The 19,364-nt window shown below is 36.0% G+C and overlaps 1 protein-coding gene across 1 annotated transcript; it reads right to left on the bottom strand.

Annotated features, from left to right (window-relative positions):
- Positions 1 to 10,989: 10,989 nt before the first annotated feature.
- Positions 10,990 to 18,300, bottom strand: LOC142610224 (chaperonin 60 subunit beta 2, chloroplastic). The gene is made up of 15 exons (XM_075781981.1): positions 18,043 to 18,300; positions 15,415 to 15,668; positions 15,180 to 15,305; positions 14,748 to 14,885; positions 14,407 to 14,502; positions 14,041 to 14,283; positions 13,677 to 13,911; positions 13,351 to 13,520; positions 13,173 to 13,250; positions 13,003 to 13,074; positions 12,804 to 12,908; positions 12,524 to 12,616; positions 12,330 to 12,422; positions 11,523 to 11,646; positions 10,990 to 11,423 (listed from the first exon to the last, which is right to left on the bottom strand). Exons 2-15 carry the CDS (start codon positions 15,652 to 15,654, stop codon positions 11,410 to 11,412), a joined length of 1,827 nt encoding a protein of 608 aa, XP_075638096.1. The 5' UTR covers positions 15,655 to 15,668; positions 18,043 to 18,300; the 3' UTR covers positions 10,990 to 11,409.
- Between the last annotated feature and the right edge of the window lie 1,064 nt (positions 18,301 to 19,364).

The raw sequence follows: 19,364 nt of genomic DNA, 5'->3' as shown, positions 1-19,364 counted from the left end.
AAGAGCTTGTTCACAAACATAATATTATCTTTGGACTTTGTAGTTGGGCCTAAACACAGGCTTAAGTTTGACACATTTATTAAATATTAAATAATCAACCATTTTTTTTATTTGATAAGTTGAGAGTTCAATTCATTTACCCCTTTATATATATATATATATATATATATATATATATATATATATATATATTTTAAGATTTAATGATTTTTTTAAGATTATCTTTTATAATGTGCTGCACTAAATAGTAATTATTATTAATGAGTTGAAGAAGATACTTTGCCCGGAAAGTGAAGGAAGAGATGTTCAAGCAGTACGAGACACGCAAAGACAATAATGTGCTTTCTCAAAAGTAAATTTGGGCCCTAAAAATTATGTGGAGTCATCATAATGTTTTTATGCTAGATATAGTCCATTTTCCTTTTTCTTTCTTTGTAGATGGATATGTGGATTGTGGAGTCATCATTATTGCTTCTAAATAGTTTCACTAATGCATGCGATTGGCTCCAAGTTGGGTAAAATCAGCCAAAGTATTTTGTTGCAGAACAAAATTCCAAAGAATAAATCTGCAAATAATAGTGCAGGGAAATTTAAAAGACAAGACTCCTATTATATAACTACCTGTACATCCAAATAATTTCTAGTGTGAGAGAGAGAGAGAGAGAGAGGAAGAAAAAAAAAAAAAAAAAAGCCCCTACTTGCCCTTTGCCTTGGGGATAGGGGGAGGAGGACCTTAGCAAGTTCAATGCTTGGGTCAATAGCTAACATTAAATTGGGATTCATACATGAATTAATGGTCAATTGAATTGATGGATGAGCAGGTGGATTCTAAGTCTTTCAATTCCTAGTCAATAAGAGGGCATTAAATACAGATTGGGGTCCATGTAATTGATGGCAAGTCAAGAATAATTGGATGCTAAAATGCGAGAGGTCAGGTGACCTACCCACTTTTAGAAGAAATATATATTTTTTTTTTATGGGACACTTTTAGAAGAAATATTGTTGGCATTAGAACTGACGGTCCAATTGAAAATAAAGTGTAGAAAGTGAAAAGTAAAGGGAATTGGGCCAATTCGCACTAGGCTATTGGAAATTTGGAATTATGTGCCTGTTGTAAAAGAATGAATGAAGGGGCATATGAAGGTCCACCACGTTTACGGCTTGTCTACGTTCTAAAAACTAAAAAGTCTTTGTCAAGATTTGTTTTCTAGCTTTATGCTTTCACTATTCATTACGTGATTATTAATTATTGATGCAAAGTGTTTACCAAAAGGAAAAATAATAATAATAATAATTAATGACGATGAAAAGCATTTTGGTGGTTCACTCTTTCAAACGTGTTTTGAAAGACCTGTCAAAAATGTTATTATTAATTGATGATGCAAAAATCTTAATTGCTAATACAGAGAATTTTGGTGGGTCACTCTTTCAAATGTGTTTTGAAAGAGCTGTCAAAAATTACAAGTTTTTTTTAAAATTTTTTTTTATACTAAATAGAATTTATACTCTAACATAATCTAAGTGTAAATGTGTGTAAAGTTTCTTCCTAGAAATTTGAATCTCGGTCCTTACCTCCCATACCCCACAAATACTTATATTTGTGAAGTGACCATCACACTAAAGATATACAGTAATGTCAAAAATTACAAGTTAACTTGGAGTGATATCGATGTGATATCAGTCAAAACTTTTTTGATATTCAAATTAATACTGATAATAATAGAATTTGAAAGTGTATCAATGTGAGAAACCAGAGATACAATTTTCTCATTCTTAGCTGTGAAAATGTATGGTGCTTATATAGAGCTTTTGCTAACCATTACTCCCCATGATTTCAACCATTGCTTGTAATTAGGGTGTGAAAGGTATGGCTACAATTGTGGGCGAAGGCCAAGCATTTTTTTTTAAAAATTTATAAATACAATAGAAGTCCATCTATAGCGTCTATTCCATTATGATTGTTCTTATCATTAGAGTAAGATTTGGTGTAGGCAAAGTTTGAATCTCAAATCTCTTATTCAACGATAAAATACTTTACTAATTGAACTAACTGAAATCTACATGCTTTTGGATTCATGTCTACATTCAAGGAAAGTGGGTTGAATACAATAACAAATTATTCCTTTCCAACTTGATGATGATCATCCCTCCTTGCTTCGTTTATACAAAAGTGGACAAGATCTTTTGTACAATTAAAAGTAGATGATTTATGCTCATCAGTTGCCCCTCATTCCAATGTAGATGATGACAGTTTGGCAACTTTTTGCCACATGTCACTTTTTTATTAGACACAAAACGACTCTTCCTCTAGGTTGCTTGAGTGAAATTTGGAATTTTGTCTCAAAATGACAATCACACTGTGCTTTACTTTTCATTTTTCACACATCCACAAGAATATTGGTGATATTCCTTCCTCAGAGTTCCATCTTTTCCCTTAGGCGACCTCCCAAGTAGTAATTAGTAATGAAATTATTTTGAGTTGATGAACACGTACAGTATCTCTTTACGAAGAAACACAACTTAATGAACATAAAGCTTAGGGGGTAGTCAGTGGGGTCCCATGTAGCCAGAACTAATAAAGCAACAAAGCTAGGAAGGAAGATAGATAATCACCAGAGAAGAATGTTGGAGTTGGGATTTACTATATATATAAAGCACCCAATTCAAAAGAAATTATTCCTCCATGTTTAAAAAAATTACAAAAAATATATATAATTTTGTGTCAATCTAAACATGCTGAAATAATTTAGTATTTTAATCGAAATCTTTTAAAGAGATTAAGTTTATAGGATTACTGGTTTGTACGAAAAATCTAACCAATATGATTGATACGATATAGCATTTATAACTTTGATTTATATGACATGATTGAAGAGGTCAAATGTCAAAATTTCCTAGCAAGTTCAAGTTAAGAATTATCATGCTTGGATGAAGTCTATGCTGCTGTTATTGTTGATTTTTTTTTTCTTTTAATAAATACAATGAGATTTGAACCTACCGTTTCTTTTCCATAATAATTGTTAATTGCTCTTTATTGTTAAAGACAATTGTAAAAGGGTATCTTTCTTCTGGATGGATTCCTAATTGCCAGCTAGTGAAAAAGAAAACTTTATCAGGACGGACAAACTTAAAAAAAGGGGAGTAAGGATGAACAAGGAAGCTACTCAGACAAAAAAAGGGAGTAAGGACGAAGACACGTAAACTATAAACAATAACTAAAAAACGAACAAACTAACTGGACAATGAGAGTGTAAGAAGATCATGGACGCTTATTAATGACATATATTACTAAGATGCTATAGAAAATAAACTGAAAGCATAGAATAGAACATAGAACAAGATACAACAAACTGATAGATATTATTAGATTAAACAAGCTTTTTACAGGACTAGAAGACATAAACTAGGAAATATTACACAAGCTACTAACTCTTTCTAACTCTCTTTTTCCTCTCTAATTCTCTAACTCTGCCGAACTAAGGAAACAAGAGGCCTATTTATAGGCAATAAATTACAAAAGAGACAAAAATATTTTACATTCAGAGGATAATCTTTGAGTTGTAAGGGCCGAGTTGTTCTTGACATGTGTCCAAAGGAGTGGGGGTCCTGGAACTGAAGTGACAATTGTCTTCCGGATGTAAGGATGGCAGTGCAGAAAATATTCGCTTCCAGATATATTGCTGACAATAGATCATCATGTTGTGGAAAAGTACGAAAGATATTATACAATAGTTGTAATGTTAAAGGAATAGCTACGGCAAAATAATTAGAAGGAAAGGAAGAAAAGCCAAAATAGTAACTTTGAAAAGTAAAAAATTAGGGCTCCTAACACTTTTTTTTTTTTGAATATATATTTCTTATATATCTATCTTTAGTCATCCTACCCATCTCTACCTTGAAACCATTCTTCATCGACATCTGCATCAGGATCATGGTTATGGTAGTAAGGGTCATCATAGCCAAATAAAGGATTAGGCATTTCCCAATGGTCTTCATGTGGCCATTGCTGTCTGCAAACATCTGGGTTGGCTGGTACTATGTCTGGTAAGATTTCCTGATTGAGAGATTCTGCCATTGTGAGGGAATAGTGACAAGATATCCAAGACACGTCCACATGTGTGTGAAGAGTACCATCAGCATTAGTTACCCAATGTATATCTGGAAAGTGGAAAATTCTTTCTGCGTGAACATTATTTTTGGAGTTTAGCTTGGTTACTATGCATGCAGAGGTAATTTTGCGACCAAAACGGGGGTGATCGATTCTGGAATACTTGAACCATTGGCCATCATGAGCATCATTTTTCAAAATTTCATACCAGAATTTGGAAAATATTTATTTTCTCGAGGGAAAATGTATGAATAAAATTCTGGTTCAAAATGGAGGCACAAGTAGTACTCATTAAGTAAGTACCACATGTAAAGGTAGTGTACAACAGTCCAGTTTGTTAGCCAAAATGCAAATGGAGTTTTCCATGGTTGCTCAATGTTTGGGAAAAGGGCAAGGAAATGACGTTGGTGTTCTTTGAGGTAATCATGGAATACTCTAATGATTCTTTTGGATCTGGCTTAAAGGGTCAAGGTCTTTATTTGGTCTTTTATTTTTGGGGGAAGGGTTTCTACCATGTTCATGATATCATTAGGGGCTAAAGTAGAAGGGCCTGAGGATGAGGATGGATCTATTATTGGATATACACATAAGGGTGGAGGAATTATTGTGATATGAAGGACTGGAGGTTTTCTAGAAAGGTAATCAGTGATAAGGTTATTTGTACATTTAATGTGTTTGACTTGGAAAGACCGTTGTGAAAACCAATTTGACCATCTGAGTAACTGAGGATGTGGGAGCATTTTTCTTTTGAATTGGAGCATTTTAGGAAAAGAGGACATGTCCATTTCTACAAGAAAGTTGTGGCCAAGGAAGTGAAACTGGAGCTTTTCAATACCATGTTTGACTGCTAGGATTTCTTTGAAAGTAGAATGGTAATGAAGCTCTGAAGGTTTGAATGCACCACTTTTATATCCACAAATATTTCTTTTGCCATCAATTTCTTCAAAGAGAGCTGCTGCCCAATACTCATCACTTGCATCTGTTTGTAGAACTCTTTTGCCTGTTCCTGAAATCTACAAAGGGGGAAGTTTTTCTGCTAATTTTTTCAATTGTTGGACTGCTTCTGTATGAACTGGATTCCATTCTAGGGGAGATTTTTTCAACAATTTATACAAACAATCCCTATGTCTGGAGATTTTTGGGATGAAATCTGACATATAGTTAACAATTCCAAGAAACTGCTGGATCTGTTTGGTGCTGGTGAGCATGTCTGGAAATTCACTAAGAGAAACTGCTATGTGAGGCTGCAAAGTGTACTTTCTATCTGAAATGTTTACGCCCAAGAAGTCAATAGAAGATACTCCTATGACCATTTTCTTCTCTGAAAGCATTATCCTTTGAGTTTTACTAAATTGTAGAATTTAGTAAGCAATGGTTCATGGGATGCTACATCTTTTGAAAATAGGAGAATATCATCTACATAGATCAATGCATTTGACAAAAGCGGTTGGAACAGCGTTACCATTGCTTTTTGGAATTGAGATGGAGCATTTTTTAGGCCAAAAGGCATTACAGTCCATAGATAATGGTGGTCTGGGATGCAAAATGCTGTCTTGTATCTTTCTTCTGAATGGATTCCTAATTGCCAGAATCCTGCTTTGAGATCAAACTTTGAGAATACTTTGGCATTGGAGAGATTTTGGAAAATGGCACTTTTGTTTGGCAAAGGAAACTTGTCATCTACAAGGAAATGATTAAGATCTTGGTAATTGATTACCAATCTAAGCTTTCCTCGAACTTGTTCTGCATGCTTGTTAACATAGAAAGCTTCACACGCCCATGGAGAAGTTGTGGATTCAATAAGGTTTTCGGAAAGAATGGTGGATAACTCCTGTTTAGCCAAGGACAAATGTTCTGGATTCATTCCTCTATGACTAGCTTTTGTGAGGTTAACATCTTCATTCTTTTTGAAGGGAAAGGTTATGAAAAAAGATGAATTTTTCCACAAAGGATTTGGATTTTTAAGGAGGAATTCAGAGTGAGTGGTTGCACAATATTCATTAATAATCTGGGATCTCAAAGAGTCAAAGGGATTTATTGAGAACAAATGAGATACCTGGGTCCAGGTGAGAAGGTGTTGTTTATGCAAAAGTCCTTTTGAGGACCATCTGAGACTAGCTATCTGGTGAAGGAGGTCAAATCCTATGAGAAGGTCTCTGCCTGTGAGTGAGGATCCAAGGGCTTGGTGTCTAATGGTAAGAATTGGAAAAATTCGAATGCTAATGGGCTTACTTTTCTGGGTGATCAGAAATGTTTCTCTATTGGCTGCTCTGAACATCTGATGATGAGGTAGCCAAAAGTTTTCGGGTAATATCTTAGGATGGAGAATTGTTGCTGCTGCTCTTGTATCAAACAAAGCTATTATCGGGATGGGTCTGGAATAAGTATCAAGGAGGATGTGAACTTGAGCTATTGGTGTGGGGCCAGTTATTGGAGTTATAAGAGGCTGAGATGTGTATATGGTTTGGATTTCTGGGTCTGAATCATCAGTATTGTTTGAATCGGACTCATCTTTGAGGTATAATAAGCCATAACTGCCAAGGCTTGGGGAGAGTAATCATCATCCAGTGAGAAGAGTGATTCAACATCTAAAAATGGGGTGTCGTCTGCATGAATTTGGGCTTGCTCTAAAAGCTTTGCTGCTTTTTCTCTTTTTGGACAATTTTTTGCAAAATGACCGGGCCTTCTACATACAAAACAAACTTTTGAAGTTTTTCCTTTGAACTGCTTTCTTCTGAGGAACTTCCATTTCTTTTTTCTAAAAAACTTTTTCTTCTGTTAAGGATGTTTCTTCTTCCAAGAATACTTTTTGAAATGATCTCTTCTCTTGGTTGGACAAGCACAATTTTTGTCATAACACTTGATCTGCAAACCTTTCCTTTAACAATTGTCTTTAAGCTTGCTGTGAACCTTGTCAATTTCTAAAAGAAACTTTCTTTGATTGCAGAGTTTTTCAAGAGCAATGAGCACATGCTGATAGATTTCTCCTAAGGAGGCTTGCTGCAGGGTGATTTTTTGAAGGTTCATCATGCGGAGGGTTTCATCACCTAATGGTTCTGGGAATGAGTTAAGGAAAGTGTGCTTGGAATTGACATCATCCATTCCATTAAAAGAGTAGTACCAGTTTGACATTCGATCAAAATGTTTTTCCAAATCTTTTCTTTCAAAAGAGCAACATTTCATCAGTAAGAATTCTTCTCTTGCTACTTCAGTGTAATGGGCCAGTGAGCCAAGGAATTCATTATGAATGATTGTGAAAAAATCTTTTAGAATGTTACACTGGGCTACTTGTCTTTGCTTGTATTCTTCAAGATTAATCCACCATTGTCTCAATTTTCCTGTAAGTCTTACGACAAACTTGGCAATGATCTGTGCAACAGTATTATTTGGAGCTTGGAGTTCAACTGTACACCATGAAATGATGAAATCGGGTTTGGGGGATCAGAGTTTATGGCCAACATATTCATATCTGGGGGTCTAGAAGAAGCATCAATAGTTGGATCTAGTGGTTGGTATAACGGCTCTTTGTCTTTTTTGATGAGAAGAGGTTCATTTTGTGGTTTGGTTTGAGGTTCTAGTTGGAGTGGTGGTGTCGGGCTTATTATGCTAGGCAAAATTCCACTTGGTTTAAAAGGATTATGAGCAGGATGTGTCATGGTTAATGGTTGGAGGTTCTGGTAGGGGGAGACTGGGGGAAATTGGGAGGTTAAAGGTATGGACAGATCTTTATACAATGATTGATGCAGTTGGTAAGGCATGTAGACTTGCACTGGAAGAGCTTGGGTAGCCACCTTTTGTGAATTTTCCATAGACTAGAGTTGCATCAACAATTTTTTTCTTTCTTTTTCTTTTTGCCCAATGAGGGGAAAGGAGACAGACAAACCTTTTACTGTGGAGGCAATCGTTGCCAATTCTTGTTCAACTGACTGTATTTTTTTCTTCAAGTCTTCAATAAGAGAAGTTGAAGATGAGAAGGTATGAGTTACCGCTTCAGTCATCTTTTGTTGATTATTAAGGATCTTTGAAAGGACCTGGTTTTGTGCAACAGCATTTTCTGCTTGCCAATTTAGAGCTGCTTCAGCTGAGGAGACTTGTTTTTTGGTTCCATCTGGATTGGTTCCAACAGGGTTTTTGATTTTCCAAACATGTTTAACATTGACTTGTGGATGGTTAAAACTTTCAAGAGAAGGAAAATTTTGTGAATAGGAGGGTGAAGCATGGTCAAACATGTAACAAGGTAAGATCTTTTGTGTATAGGTTTGACTGGGAGGCTTGGGTTGACATTTTGGTATTTGGGGGAGGACTTTCTGGTAATATGGAATTAGTGGTGGTTTCTGGTTTTGTTGGTTTTGATCATGATTCTCTCTGCATGGAGAAAGGGATGGAGTTTTTGGCTTTCTGGATCTGGGATAGAGAACATAGTAATCAAACTTTCCAGAGAGTTCTCCAAGGAGGTCAACTTCTGGATCTCCTGCGTCATATCTTTCTTTAAGAAGCTGCTGGGAAGACTTTTTCTTTCGTCTTTTCTACTTTTCTTCAACAACTTCTTCTTCTTGACAATCAAGACAATCACAAACATCCCACCATATATGGCCGGAGGATGATTTTCCTTTATAGCAAGGTTTTCCATCTTCTCGAAATGCTTTGATTTGAAGACCTGGAAGACCTTCATATGAGACTGGTTGGATCATAGCCATTGGAGTAGGAAAGACTGTCACTTTTTCTTTTTCTGGTGTGGCTGCCATAAATCTAACTTCAACTTCACCATTTTGTTTTTTGATGAAGAAAGGAGTGTTGGACTGGATTGGCTGAGCCGCCTGATGAAGATTCTCATATTTTGTGATCCATAATTCTGGAAAGAGTTTTGTCATCTGCTCTTTATTCAACTGTCTTGGAACAAATGTGCACATAGGCATCATGCCTGGGTCAACTTGGATTAAAAGAGCATCATTAGACTGGGCTATCTCTGGTATAGCTATGTCAAAAGCATGATTTTGGAGTCTGTAAGCAAGCTGATAATGAAGTGTGGCTGCAAAAGTATCATGCACTTGTGAGGCTCCTGTGATCTGAACTTGGACTTTAAGAGTATCACAAAGGTGAGGGTCTTTAAGAGACATATTAAAATTGGGGAAAATGGTGACAAAGACTGTTCTCGCATTAAGGGTGGTTTGGACAGTTCCTATAACTGCATTATGGTATTCCAAAAATCTAGAATCAAGAAGAGAAATTCTAGAAGCTATAGGGAGTCCTTTTCTGCCATGAAATGTGAGTGCTAGTCTTACTGCACCAAAATGAAGGTGAGTGTAACCTTGTTTCTGCCATGGAATTACAAACTCTCGAGGAAGGGCAAGGGTGATAAAGTTTTCTTTTTCACTAGCTGGAATGTTGAACTGGTCAAACTTAGAAGTTTGGACATATTCTTTTACACTAGAAGGATGAGAAGGACCTAAAAACTTTTTTATGGATTTTTTGAAGGTATTTTGAGGTTTATCAAAGACTGTGTAAGGATTTACAATAGGGAAATCAATAATAGGAATTTTACTATCTTCAGGTACATGGGAGATTTCATACAAGTAGTCTAGTCTATTTGCAGTGGATTTACGAAGAGAAAGATCACACGTAGTTGTAATGGTATCTGTAACCGCTGAGGATGAACTAGCCATGATAGTTTCTAAAAAGAAGAACTGTTTTCCTAAGGTCTGACAGGACTAAAACGCCACTTCTAGGCTCACGTCCACAAGATAACTCAAGAAAAATAGGTTCTTTGATACTTTGAGAACAACCCCTTAGTGTTATACTTGATTATCAAATCCAGTGTTCTAATGTGATAAATACAGAGGTTCCACTTATTGTGTCAACTGTAAATCACAGAGTATACTAATCAGGACAATAATCAAAGTATACTAATCAAAGGAGAGTGAAACTGATTACAAAGCACAGGCTCTGATACCAATTATGTGTAAATGATAAAAAGAAAAAGAAAAGGCTTTAATATGATCTTATTCTACTTGCCATTTGTGAATAATAATATTTAAGGATTTAGTTGGCAATATTTATTGCTACTGCTGATTAATTCCCCCCCCCCCCCCCCCGCCCCTCATTATAAAAAGAAAAAATGATTAATCAATTAACTATAATTCAAGAATGACAAAATTTAACTACAAGATTGATTATAACCTAAAGCTACAACCTTATTCAATAAAATAAATATTACCATATATTTCAAAAATCTAATCATTAAATTGCATGTTCTTTACACTTTTAATACACATGTCAAATTTTGTATCAATCGGATATTATTTACTATATGATTTATAAGTTTATATTTTGTGCATAATTTTAAACTATTGAAATTTGTAATTTAAATAATTTATTAATGACATAACTATTGATTTTTAATTTTCTAAAAATTTTACAAACATGAAAGATATAAGAATAAAGTATAATCCAATAGTGGATTTGTCAAAATTCACCTCTAATGAAAAGATATTGAATAAGACTGTAACTTTAAGCTGCAACTAATTTTGTAACTAAACTTTGTCCATTCAAGAAACTATTTAATTCTCTCATCAAAATTATTTGTGATTTGGTCCTACGACCAAACCAAATTATTTCTCCCCTTAATCCACTCAACCAATCTATTCTATTGTGCCTTATTTGTTTTAGAACCTATAATAGACTGCACCTAGGGAATAATTTCACCCAACCATAAGGCGTGCATCTATTGCCTTGCAGTTGCAGGGCAAGATTAGAATAGCAACCAGGAATTGTGGCACAAGTTTAGGCTCTTGGACATAAAAATTTGGGAAAGAATCAAGAAACATATGAGACCCTAAACATTAAAAAGAGAGAGAGAGAGAGAGAGAGAGAGAGATGTGCAATGTGCAAAAACAATTCAATGCCAAGTTGAACAAAAAGGAGAATAGTGACAATCATCATGCTGGAAATCTTCCACAAGTCGAAGGCATTAAGGGCCTAAGATTGTTCATGTAAATGGCATTACTCTCAAACCTTGGGGCCTTTTTCTAATTGGGGGCCCTAGGCAATGGCCCAAGTGGCCTAAGCCTATGAGCCAGCCCTAACTCTCAAACCTTGAAAACATGCCATACTCCAGAAAGCTGACCTCACTAGACTGTTATGTCTTTTGCTGTCAAATAATTAAATTTACAAACAAACAAAAAAAAGTCTGCTCATCTGCTACTATAAAACTAACATCTCTTTAGCTAACCACACAGGTTGCACTTCTCACTTTCCCCTTACATCTCATAATGCTGATTGCAAAGCTCTATTGTCAATCAACCTTAGTAGCCATATCCTGGGAAAAAAAAAAGACATTTAGTAAGTACCAACTTTTGAAAGGGAGAAGCAGAGGAACATTGGCAGAGTTAATAGTTTCAAATTAGCAACTACAGACCTGAGTTGTCCATGGGGTTGCCAGCAGGCACTTGTTCAGGCTCCTTGATTTCAACAACTACACAATCTGACATCAAGAATGTTTTTGCCACTGAGGAAGCATGCTCAAGGCAACATCTAACCACCTGAAGTAAGAGAATGCAAAAGTTTCAGATTTAAAAGTAAATGGCTTCAAGAGTTACCAGACTTTCAAAAAAATGACAAGTAATAATTGACTTGATCAACACGCGTCTTGAACCCAGTAAACCCACATGCTAACTAAACTGCTCACATATTTAAACAGATACCACAAAAGGATGGGTCATATCAATACTTGAACCATCCATGTAGTAAACACTAATTCACTTGATCAACATTCATCTTGGAACCCGGTAAACCCACATGCTAACTATACCAAAAGAACTGAAGCTAAACCACTTACATATTTAAACAGATACCACAAAAGAAGGGTCATATCAATACTCCTAACCAGAAGGAATAACTGAGTCCTTATTTTCTGTTTCTATTTCTGTTCTTAACATTAAACATAATGGATACAAAATAGACCCCATTCTCCTCAATGAAATTGGGCATTAGAGCAGAAACATGATTTTAGGAGAGAAAACCAAGACCTCTAAGACACTGTCACAAGGTACTCTATCAGCACTTCATATGATTGCGCACTCATAACACATTAGCAAGATACTGGCATGTATTTCATCATGAATTGCTTAAAATTCAACTACCAAAACCTTCCAAAATAGGAACATGTAATGCAGGTCAAAACCATCTCATGCTTCTCTTGTAAAGTTCTATATGGGGTACTCACCTTAGTTGGATCAATAATTCCAGCAGCCATTAAATCTTCATATTTTCCTGTGGCCGCATTATATCCATATTTAAAATTGTCACTGGAAAGCACCTAAAGAAAACAATATACCGTCAGTACAATACAACATTAAAAAAAAAAATTATAAAAAAAAAAAACTCGAGAGAACAAAATGACAAGAATGGTAAGAATACCTTCTCACTAACCACACTTCCATTAACACCAGCATTCTTGGCAATCAATTTCAAAGGGTAACTCAAAGCTCTTTTGACAATATCTGCTCCAACCTGCAATTAATCCAAACAGCTTCAGACTAAAAAGCTATCTAAAGAGATCAAAAGAACATGCTCATCTTAAATTTAACAATATCTACAAATTGGTGAGATTTCAACCAAGTTTATGACTACTATAGCTTAGACATTACTTCCACAATTTTACCAAAGCCAAGACTTAAACCTTCAGTAAATAGCTTACCTTTTCTTCATCATTGTCAAGGCTGTCCCTGATAGCATCCACCTTTGATGCAAGTCTGAGCAGGGTGCATCCACCGCCGACTACAATACCTTCCTCAACAGCAGCCTGGAAATCATTGAAATTGTAAACTGCTAAGGGACTTGCCTTTAACCTAAAACCTATTTGTACTGGTGTACTTTCCAATTGTAACATATGTTACCTTTGTTGCATTAAGAGCATCTTCGACTCTCAGTTTCTTTTCTTTGAGCTCTGTCTCAGTTTGTGCACCAACCTTGTGTTCAGTAGGAAGTTCAAAAATTCAGATTTTCACTCAACCCAAAAAAAAAAAAAAAACAAGGATGATAATTACAATTACTTTTGGTAACTTACCTGGATCACAGCAACTCCACCTGATAATTTCGCAATTCTTTCATTCAGTTTTTCCTTCTCGTAATCTTGCTCTGCAGCCTGCAAGAGAATGTCAACTTAGTTGGCCTGAAACAGTCAGAATGAACCCCACACACACTGCTTATTTGTGTGTGAGAGAGAGAGGACGGAAGATAGATACCTCAATAAGATTTCTAATCTGCGCAACTCTCTTGTTTACCGCTTCCTGTGTGCTTCCATCACCAACAATTGTTGTAGTATCCTTGGTAAGCACCACCTTAGAAGCATGGCCAAGAACCTCCTTCTCAGCTTTGTCTAACGTAAGCCCCACCTCTTCCCTGATTACAGTTCCTGCAAGCCAGATGAAGAAATCTCTCAATATGTGACAAAAATAGCACTGAAGAATACACTGAAACAGTGAAACACTTGACGATTTAATATAGAGCGACCAGCAAGGAATAGAACCAGAGATAGGTTAACCCAAAAGAGAAGATGATGTGAACATACCTCCAGTGAGAATAGCAATGTCATCAAGGTACTGGCTCTTGCGCTCTCCAAAACCAGGAGCTTTCAGTGCAGCAATCTTCAGAGCTCCCCTCAGCTTGTTCACAACCAAAGTTGCTAGAGCTTCTTGTTCAATGTCTTCTGCAATTAACACAATTGGGTATCCACCTCTGATAGCATCCTCAAGAACGTTAATAAGATCCCTTGCATTTGTTATTTTCTTATCAACAAGAAGCAACTGCATTAAAACACACACACATCAATTATCAAAGCCACCATATATTACTGCCAATGTCAATATTTGCAGGAGGGATAAACTCATAAAAGCTAAAAATACAAAACAGGTCAGCTTTGATAGAATTCACACCTTGCAATTATCATATTCAACTGCCATTTTCTCACTATCTGTGACAAAGTAAGGTGAAATGTAACCACGATCAAATTGCATTCCTTCAACAACATAAAGGCTGTTCTCGGCACTTTTTCCCTCTTCTAGGGTCACCACACCCTTACGACCCACCTTACTCATGGCTTCAGCTATCATATTTCCTACTTCATGGTTGTTTCCGGCACTAACTGCTGCTACATCAGACAGCTCGCTGTCTTCAACCTGCAGACCGATGTCATTGTTATTAAGAGACATTATTAGAAACTGACTAAACCAAGCACAAAAAATATGGTGGGACACAATCTTGATGCTTGAAACCGGAAAACTCAATTAGACATACATTACCTCCTTTGACATCAACTTAAGCTCAGACACAAGAGCTTTTGCGGTCTTCTCAATGCCTCGAGTAATTAAAACAGGGTTTGCACCAGCAGCTACCACCTGGAATTTTATATCATTTTGATGAGATTAGGAAATCATCACTTATTAAAAAAATTGAAAAAAAAAAAAAACGTTTTCTGTATCTTTCTACTATGTTCCTATTTCCTAAATGAAGAGAGAGAAATGAAAAATAGGGAACAAAGATAATATGGCTTTCTCTTCATTGTTGTCTCTTTTATGAAGTGAACTAAACAGGATTTTGACATTTTCAAACAACATAGTGCCCCATAAATCAAAATACAAACCTTGACACCCTCAGCAATAAGACCTTGTGCTAGAACAACAGACGTTGTTGTTCCATCACCAGCCAAATCATTAGTCTTGGCAGCCGCTTGCCTCACTAACTTAGCACCAATGTTCTCCACTGGGTCCTCCAACTCAACCTTCAGAGGGGAAAGACCAAAATACATCAATATCTCACACAAGATGGTATTGGTTTCATAATAGATTGAGCAAAAAAAATACATAAAAGGGAGAAATTGTAAGAAGATGAATAGCATTGCATAAAAATTTATTCATCAGAATTTTGCTAGGCATGTTAAGTTCATTTGATCCTTAGTTTCAACAATAATGGAAATCAAGTATCTGACACCAACAAATTCCAACTAAAAAAGGAAATGTCTTTCTTGAAGTTCAATAAACACCTTATCACCATAAAAAAAGGAATAGAAACTAACCTCTTTGGCCACGGTAACACCATCGTTAACAATTTTTGGGGAGCCATACTTGCTTTCCAGAACAACATTCCTTCCTTTTGGACCAAGAGTAACACCAACTAAATCTGCAAGCTTGTTCACACCAGTCTGAAACAAAACAAGTGATAGATTGTAGAAACTAGAAAAAACAAATTACAAAAGTCAAAAACCCATCGCAATAAATCAACACCCAACATAGTCTTAATGAGAAACTCACTTGAAGCTTCTTAATAGCTGAGCCGTCCTTGTTGAAATGCAATTCCTTTGCCATGGCACAAATCTTGGGAGAGCGATTTCTTTGTGACATCACATTTTGTCTCCTAGCAAATGAGAACGAAGAAATGGAAGCAGAAGATGATAACTTGTCTGAAGAAGAAGCAAATTTCTTGTCCATAACACGGCAACCTGGAGCAGCCAAGGAGCCAACTGAAGACATGGCTGTGAAAGTTGACGCCATCTGCTCCTCAAAAGCTGAAATAAAAAACTACCATTAACGTCTTGGTAATCTCAAGCACATAAAATAAAGATACTCCATCAAGAGACGAAAGGAGGTACTACAACATATCATGAGAGAGAAAGAAGGGAGAAACTCCAAAAGAAATCAATTAATCAATCAATAACAATGACCAAAGGCAGCTCATGTAGAAGCAAATGAGACTTTCCCCCAGTCAAATAATTCAAGCATGATATCAAACCCATCACACACTTTTAACTTGAAATCTTCATAATGAAACAGTTTTTTGGAAGATTAGTCAACAATATATAGCTTGACAGGACCCATACTTGTTATTTGGATTATAATATGCTCTCAAAAAATTTCTATATTTTTTACAAATTTATAACCATAAAAACTTTCCCAGCTCGAGTGAGTAATTTCAGACAAGAAAAGCTAAGATCTTTGAATTGGTTCAATGCTGAACCAACAGTAATTGGCTCAAGCTAACATAAAAATCTTTTTTTTAATAAACAAGGGTATCCAGACTTCTTTAAGTATCTGACTATTCCTTTCGACATGTGCAGTCCTCCTGTCCCACACACACAGGGTTATTATAAGGAGAAATTGGCTCAAGCTAACATAATTTTTTTTTTTTTTTTGATAAACAAGGGTATCCAGAATTCTTCGAGTATCTAACTATTCCTTTCGACATGTGCAGTCCCCCCATTCCACACACACCAGGTTATTATAGATAGATATCCCTTAGGGGTGGCCCCAAGATGCTGGCAAGAGATTTTGAATCCAAGATCTCACGGATATCATGAGACCTTAAGAACCACTTAGCCAAGCCCTTGAGGTTAAGCTAACATAAAAATATAAGTTTCCCAGATAATAAAAAGCATAGTTGTGAGCCCTAAAAACTTTTAGAGCAGACTCCAACTGTCCTAGAATATCTAACAACAAACACAGCAAGATCTCCAGTACAAGTATTCAAAGATGGCATGGTTTGATGCTCATATTAATGGAATTCATCAACTTGCCTTGCATTGTTTAATGTGGTACATTTGGAGAGAGAGGAACAATCAAAGTTTCGAGGACACAGAGAGAGCTATGCCTAATCCCAAATTATTTTTCTTTCAAACTTTATTGAACTGGATATCAGCTCTGCATTGTCGGCCTTTATGTTCTGTTTTTTATTTGATAGATTCAAGTAATTTGCATGTTTGATTATTTAGCCCCAACTATATACTTGGGAGACTCTTTTAATGATATCGATAAAATTGCATTACTTATCCAAAAAAAGAATTTGGAATTCATCAACCCCATTAAGAAAAAGAATAATATTTCAATAAACTAGAGAGATAATAATACTTCAATAAACCTCTTCAGTTACATGATTTCATGTTGGATCACATTCCCCTCACAAATTTATATATATAAGTAATAAACATTATTGAAAGAGAAAAAAATACAAAAGGCCAAAGCACACAGGACGTGTACTAAGGTGGCAAAAGAACAAAAATAAAACTAAGAAATATAAAGACTACATCTATCAAGCAAATCAGACAAAGAATATAAAAGAAAATTCCCCGAAGCATTTGTCCACCCAAAAAAGGTTTGGAGGAAAGACATCTTTAAGTCTTGAATCAACCTCTTGGTTCCTTCAAATGTCCGTGCATTCCTCTCCCTCCAAATTCCCCACATCAGAAAACAAGGAACCATATTCCAAATTCCCTCACAAATATATTACTATTAGACCCAATTGTAGAAGCATGAGGCGGAGGCAAAATCCAATTCACTCAACAATTGCAGACCAACAACAACCATTTCACCAACAAATAGTTCCCAACAAAATCACAAACAAATGAACAATTTGTCACGTTTTTAAGAGTAAGGTTGTGCACCAAGTAAATCAATCTATTAAGCACTAATCACAAAGCGCATCCCTTATTGAGTATTAATCACTGAGTATACAAAGTACTAATGTCTTAAGTACAAATTACAAAGTGTGCATCCCAAACAAAAATGAACAATCTCACTCTCCAGTTTCTAGCAATCTGGGTTCCAATATTAGTTACTTTCGCATGACATGGTTGAAGCACCAAAATATTAGTATCGGATTAAATAATCCTGCACTTCAAGAAAAACCCAATATTGTTCATATTCCCAATTTCCCATAATAGAGAAAATGAAATGCCAACCACTACAAATACATTTGTAAATGCCCATAATCAGTGAAGATTCCACCACCACTTCAACAACAAAAAATTCCTCATATTAAGACCACAATGCAATGCAAGTCAAAAGCATAAAAATCATATTCAGGAAATGATAAATACTGAGATATTTGAATTGAAGTTGAAGTGTGTATGAGAAGCCACAGCAAAGAAAAGAGAGGAAATTCCTTACAGTGGAAACCCTAATTCCTTTGAAGCTGCGAAGATGAAAGTTGAAGAGAGAGTTGAGGAGAGAGTAGGGTTTGGAAATGGATTGGGTTTGGGGTTGAAGAGTGAGACGGCGTGGGAAACGACACAGTTTTTATTCTGGAACAAAACCACGTCGTTTTTTGTCTGAGGAAACGACGCAGACAGTGTTTTGGCGTCAGAACCGGCCGAACCGGTGTTTTTTGATATCAGACGGTCCTGATTTATCAAAAGCTTTGAAATTTTTGAAATAAAACTCAGATAGAAAGTGGTGTGGGACTTATAAATAGAAAATAGTAGGTAATTTAAGCAAAAACTAGGTTATAAATTGTCAAACACACTTATTAATTATTTCACATTTTGATGTACATTTTACTTTATTCTTCTATTGCTGTGAGTTCAATAGATTATTGTATTCCTAACATATTTGGAGAATGGTGAAAAATGCTCTAAAGAAGATACTATTGCGGATTGAAATTCTCCACCAATCTATGATATGTACCCTAATGAAGATTATGAATTGTGGAAACAGCAAGTTGAGGAATATGATGATGAGACTTTCTTTGTTCAAATATAAAAAGTTGTTGATTTTACAAAACATAATTATTCAACGGTAAGATTCATTGTTGTAGCCATAAAGCAATTAGGTGTCAAGACTTTGCCTCTTGAGGAGCAAAATCTACAAGTAAATTTACTTAGGGTTGACAAATATATATTTCATAATGATAAATGATAAGGGTACTCTCATAATGAGATTCAAGACATGACACGTAAGAGAAGCCGATGGATGCCGACAGGTCCTCTGGATCCATCGCCCTTATACAAATAGACGAAGTCCAAAGCAACGATACCATATGACTGACGGCCAAAGGAGTCTGACAGAGTCTCCATGAAGCTGACGGGATGTCTTTGGACAAGGCGGGTGACCGACAAGGTGAAGAGGCCGACGGATTCAACGTGGCTTAGCGTGATCTCCACAAATGTCTGAGTACGGAAATGTCTTATGTATCATGCATAAAGCCAATCAAAGGAATCCCTGCGAGGAAAAGATCTCGCAAAATGCGTGTATTAATGAGGATCTTCCTTACAAGGAAAAACCCTCTCTGCCAAGAAATGAATATTAGCTCTACGCTACTATAAAAACCTCAAAGCCCTCATAAACTAAGGTACATATGATTTACCCCAGCTTTGGCACTTTAAAGTTGTAAAAGTTCTCTAACTTAACATTCGGAGCGTGTTTGGTCAGTACAACACTGGTACTCTCTGTGAGGTCTTCTTCTTCTTTGTTTCGTAGGTTTTTTCTAAAGC

Source organism: Castanea sativa, chromosome 9 (assembly GCF_040712315.1).
Source record: "Castanea sativa cultivar Marrone di Chiusa Pesio chromosome 9, ASM4071231v1".
Lineage (NCBI taxonomy): Eukaryota > Viridiplantae > Streptophyta > Magnoliopsida > Fagales > Fagaceae > Castanea > Castanea sativa.
Note: the sequence above shows the minus strand (reverse complement) of the source record. Positions and strands in the feature narration are given on the sequence as shown.

Bases quoted from the DNA above. Each gene is read 5' to 3' on its own strand.
- LOC142610224 (XM_075781981.1), bottom strand. From the start codon at position 15,654: ATGGCGTCAACTTTCACAGCCATGTCTTCAGTTGGCTCCTTGGCTGCT. The intron at 13,251-13,350 runs GTATCTATCTTC...ATTCTCTTGCAG, and splicing joins AGATTAGAAATCTTATTGAG to GCTGCAGAGCAAGATTACGA. The intron at 13,075-13,172 runs GTAAGTTACCAA...ACTGAACACAAG, and splicing joins GTGGAGTTGCTGTGATCCAG to GTTGGTGCACAAACTGAGAC.